Here is a 4,552-nt window from a genome sequence, read left to right on the forward strand (position 1 = left end):
GTGCACAGTGAGCTTGACTACCCAGTTTAAGCGTGAAAGGTAATAATAATTTAGGTTTAAAACACATAAATAGTTTCAAACATTTTAATAAGGCATTTTAAATCAGCGTTGAACTAATTTATTACTCCAATTTGATGTTAACATTATTTGTACCTAAATATATTGATCTCGACGGTCTGGTATTCGAAAATGACTTCGACCAGTAAGAGAATAAGGTCCAAGTCGCGATCAGAGCGTTCCGTGCCAAATTCCCGACCGGAATGCGTCTAGTTGAATTAATATAGAAACCACAAAAGCGCACATACAGACAACAACTATGTTGAAAATTTTAAATCGATATTGTGCCACAGCTTAAATGCCGCTTTCACAAATCATATCTTTATATGTATATAACGTTTTTAAATCATGATATTTCAATTATAATGTGAAGAAACGACATTAGCAGAGAGCTGTTTAACTTGCTCTGGGTAACTAGTAGCTTGTATTCTTATCAATTTTTGTTTCAAATTCGAGAGCTTCAGAATTAAACAATTGTAGGAGGAATTATTTATGTCTACTGCATTACACTTGTAAATCTTTCTAATTGAACGCTCGCTCAGTTTTGTAACGATGTCAAGTCGTTGTTACTTAGTAGAAGATTTTTTAGTTTACTAAGAGTAGATTTGGTAGGTAGGTACAACATCTCTGTGCCAGAACGGTGGACTTCTTTCTCAGTTATCGTCTGTATCCCTAGAATGTCTAAAACCTAATGTAATATCTGCTGAAGTAGGAAATTCCACTTAATTTGTGGTGAAAATTAAAAATATATGTATCAGAAAGCCATTCCATGTGCTTAATGACGTTACGTGTAGATTAAAAATAGTCTAAGACGTTAAAGTGTTTGTAAAAATGCTCTAATAATTAGTGCGTTTAATTTTAATTAAATAAAAAAGAGAGTCTTAGATCGTGTTCGATTTGTTTATTAAATTGGGGCCGTGACGTTAGCGGAACGCGGTCGTAAGCAGTATAATATTTAAAACGAGTGTAAGTACAGTAAAAGTCGACAAGTCAGTTATATTCGTCTATATGACAAGGAATTGTACTGGGAAGCGCGCCGTCGGTCCTCGGCGGAGCGTCAGGTGCGGGTCGGCGAGTGCGGCGAGTGCGGCGAGTGCGGCGGGCACGGACGCGAGACGTACAGACGCGAGAGTTTTCCAGTGCGGGGCGCGAGGGGGCCGAGGGGCGGGGCAACAATTACACCGTCATTAGCGGGCGGCCGCGCTGGGCGGGGCCGGCCCTGAGAGCGGCGGTCGGCGGGCGCGCGCAGCCGCCGAGCCCCGCAGTTCGCTCCGTGCTGCCGTAGCGCACGCACGCGCATGTCGCTCGCTGTCGAATCCGGTGATGTGAGGTGGCCCCCGCCGCTACCGCAGCGCAGCGCGACCCCCGCGCAGTTTTCGCGAAAGAATAAGCCAGTTGAAGGCTCGAGAGCCTTCGAGCCGGCAAGACGCCGTCCACCGTGGATCTGAGATACGGCGCCATGGCGGCGACCACGTACATGCCCGCCGAGATGGAGCTCGGCAACATCGGCGGGTACCACGCGGCGTCGCCGCGTAGTGCTGAGCCTGCCGACATGAAGTACCAGCATCCGTTGCACTCGGGCGGGTCGCCGTCCCCGGGGGCGCCCGTGATAGGGAACCCTTGGACGTCACTGCCACCCGCCGACCCCTGGGCGATGCACCAGCATCACGCACACGCACATCAACCAGACGTGAAGCCTCCCCCGGCTCCTCACGACCACCGCCACTTGCAGCATGCGGCCCACGGCTGGCACGCGCCCGTCGTCAGCCCGCATTACGGTGCGGGCTCGCCCGTCACACTGCATGGAGGATACCCAATGCCCGTGCACCAACACCATATGCTCAGAGACATCCAGCCCTCGCCGCATCCGCTGCATCATCACGCCATGGAGCGGGATCAGCCCGAGGAGGACACCCCCACGAGCGACGACCTCGAAGCATTCGCCAAACAGTTCAAGCAGCGCCGCATCAAGCTCGGTTTCACGCAGGCGGACGTCGGGCTCGCGCTCGGCACGCTCTACGGGAATGTGTTTTCACAGACGACTATCTGTCGTTTCGAAGCGTTACAGCTCAGTTTTAAAAATATGTGTAAATTAAAGCCGCTGCTGCAGAAGTGGCTCGAGGAGGCGGACTCGACGACGGGCAGCCCGACCAGCATCGACAAAATAGCGGCGCAGGGTCGGAAGAGGAAGAAGCGCACCTCTATAGAGGTTTCGGTGAAAGGTGCGCTAGAGCAACACTTCCACAAGCAGCCGAAACCGTCCGCTCAAGAAATCACGTCGTTAGCGGACAGCCTGCAGCTGGAGAAAGAGGTGGTGCGCGTGTGGTTCTGCAACAGGAGACAGAAAGAGAAGAGGATGACGCCACCGAACACGCTCGGCGGCGAGATGATGGAGGGCATGGGGCACGCACACTACGGACACGGAGACGTGCACGGGTCCCCGCTGCAGCACTCCCCGCCGGGCCTGTCCCCGCAGCACGGGCTGCCGCAGGGCGCCCACACACTGGCAGCGCACTAACAGTTCGCCCCGTGGGCGCCGCCGCGGCCCTACTATGCGGAGCCGCACTAGCGCGCCCGCCCGCGGGATACTCTCTGTACATACGCGCCGCCGGCCGGGACGTGCCCGCGGCGCAGTGACCGGACGGGCCGCCGACTTTGTAAATAGTCCGTGCGGCGAGCCCCGTCCTGTGGACTTTCGAACGCTAAGTTTAAGTTGTTCTTTATAATTTCAGTGAAGTCATTGATTAAATATGTGAGTAATGTTAAGATCGAAGCCAGTAATCGTTTGTAACCTCGGAGCCGCAGTGATCGCCGACGACGTTTAGCTAGATAGTCTAATTGATAAATAAGAGCTTAAATCGGAGGTGGATCCCGGCGCCGCTCACGCACCCTCGCCGCGCGCGCCCTCGCTCCACATCGTCGTGCGGTAAGTACGACGACACACAACACGTACACTATCGACACCGAGCCGGACGCGAGCCGGACGCGAGCCGGACGCGAACCGGACGCGAACCGGACGCGAGCCGGACGCGACCGGCGAGGAGTGCGGAGCGCCAAACAGTTTTGTAAAGGACGATTTCATCGAATTTATTTATAGATATTATAAATGAACGATGTTCATGCGAGCCTACCTGCCGTAGGGAGTCATTGTGGTGTGGATTAAATTTAAATTGTTGCTACTGTAAATTTACGATTAGAGACGAGAGTAAAAAATACGAATCGGGTCGAAGCTACGTTTTGTAAGGGAATACGAGTGAGTGAATAGGTGCAATTTTTATTTTAAGTGTTTATCGAATCTATGTGAGCGTAGAAGTCGCGTCTCGCGGGCGCGGTGCGTGCTGTTAGTGTTGTCCGCCACGCGTCCGTCCGCGCGTGCTCACCCGCGCTCACCGGCGCTCACCCGTGCTCAGACCAACCTACGTCCCACGCATAATTTATTTAAAACATTATATTCAAAAGATGCAGACACGATGCCAAAATGGTTTTATTCCTGTTTTTTACTTGTTTTGTTGTTTTTCTTTTTTAATAATTTTTTCGTTTGTATGTATTTGTGGCCAATCTTGGTACTTAATTTGTAAAAATAGGTATTTTTTCTATATAAAATAATGTACCTACAACGTATATAATGATATATATTAAAAAAGTTCTTTATAGAAATTCAAACATGGAAAATGACTTTTATTGAGATACGACAACCTTTGTTTCGCTTTATTTTATTTAAAAAAATCACGTGTTGGTGTTTTTGATTGTTTGTTAGAGAAGCAGAGTAAATCGTAAACTTATAATTACGGATTCTTATTAATATTATAATTTTGACGAACACGAATGCTAAGTGTCGTTGTTTAATCTTGTTTTTGATTATTATTAAATGACAAAGGTAAATAGTGTAAATATAATGGATAAAAGGGAGTTAGGTGTGCGAATTAGAAATACAACTTAGCCGTATTAATATTTTATATTATCGTCTAAGTATTTAAATAAAACAGAGTAAATATTTTAAAAAATATATCTCGAGTATTTATTCGTTTAACCTGATCACTGGGTCACTAACCATTTCGAGAACACAAAAAGATCAAATCTCTTTGATAGTTTTTGTATATTTTTTTTTTATTTCAAATTCGACGCAGGTAGGTAACCCTGCGATACAGAGACCCACTTCTTCTAATAAAAAAAATCGATCAACAACGCTATGACACACAGACACATTTATAAAAAATCGAAATACGCATTTTTATATACGTATGTACCTAAAATATCTTTTTTCGATAGTGAATTCACTGAGACACAATTTTTTGAATCTGCTTTATATTTTTTGTTGTTGTTGTTGCGGAAATCAAAACGTGAAATTGTGAAACGTGTTGGTGAAATTTTAAACGTTTAGTGGTTCATTTAGTTCTGATCGCGTTGTCGCTCAAACAATCTAATATAAGATAAGTTTATGTTCACGCCTAACCTTCCATGTAGGGTAGGTGCGGACGTTTATCACGAACCAAAA

The 4,552-nt window shown here is 47.1% G+C and overlaps 1 protein-coding gene across 1 annotated transcript; it reads left to right on the forward strand.

Annotated features, from left to right (window-relative positions):
- Nucleotides 1–1,516: 1,516 nt before the first annotated feature.
- SGF3 (POU domain protein) lies at nucleotides 1,517–2,575 on the forward strand. The gene has a single exon (NM_001043991.2). It carries the CDS (start codon nucleotides 1,517–1,519, stop codon nucleotides 2,573–2,575), a length of 1,059 nt encoding a protein of 352 aa, NP_001037456.2.
- The last annotated feature ends 1,977 nt before the right edge of the window (nucleotides 2,576–4,552 follow it).

This window comes from Bombyx mori, chromosome 22 (assembly GCF_030269925.1).
Source record: "Bombyx mori chromosome 22, ASM3026992v2".
NCBI lineage: Eukaryota > Metazoa > Arthropoda > Insecta > Lepidoptera > Bombycidae > Bombyx > Bombyx mori.

What these genes read in the sequence shown, in the direction of transcription:
- SGF3 (NM_001043991.2), top strand. Translation starts at nt 1,517, where the DNA reads ATGGCGGCGACCACGTACATGCCCGCCGAGATGGAGCTCGGCAACATC.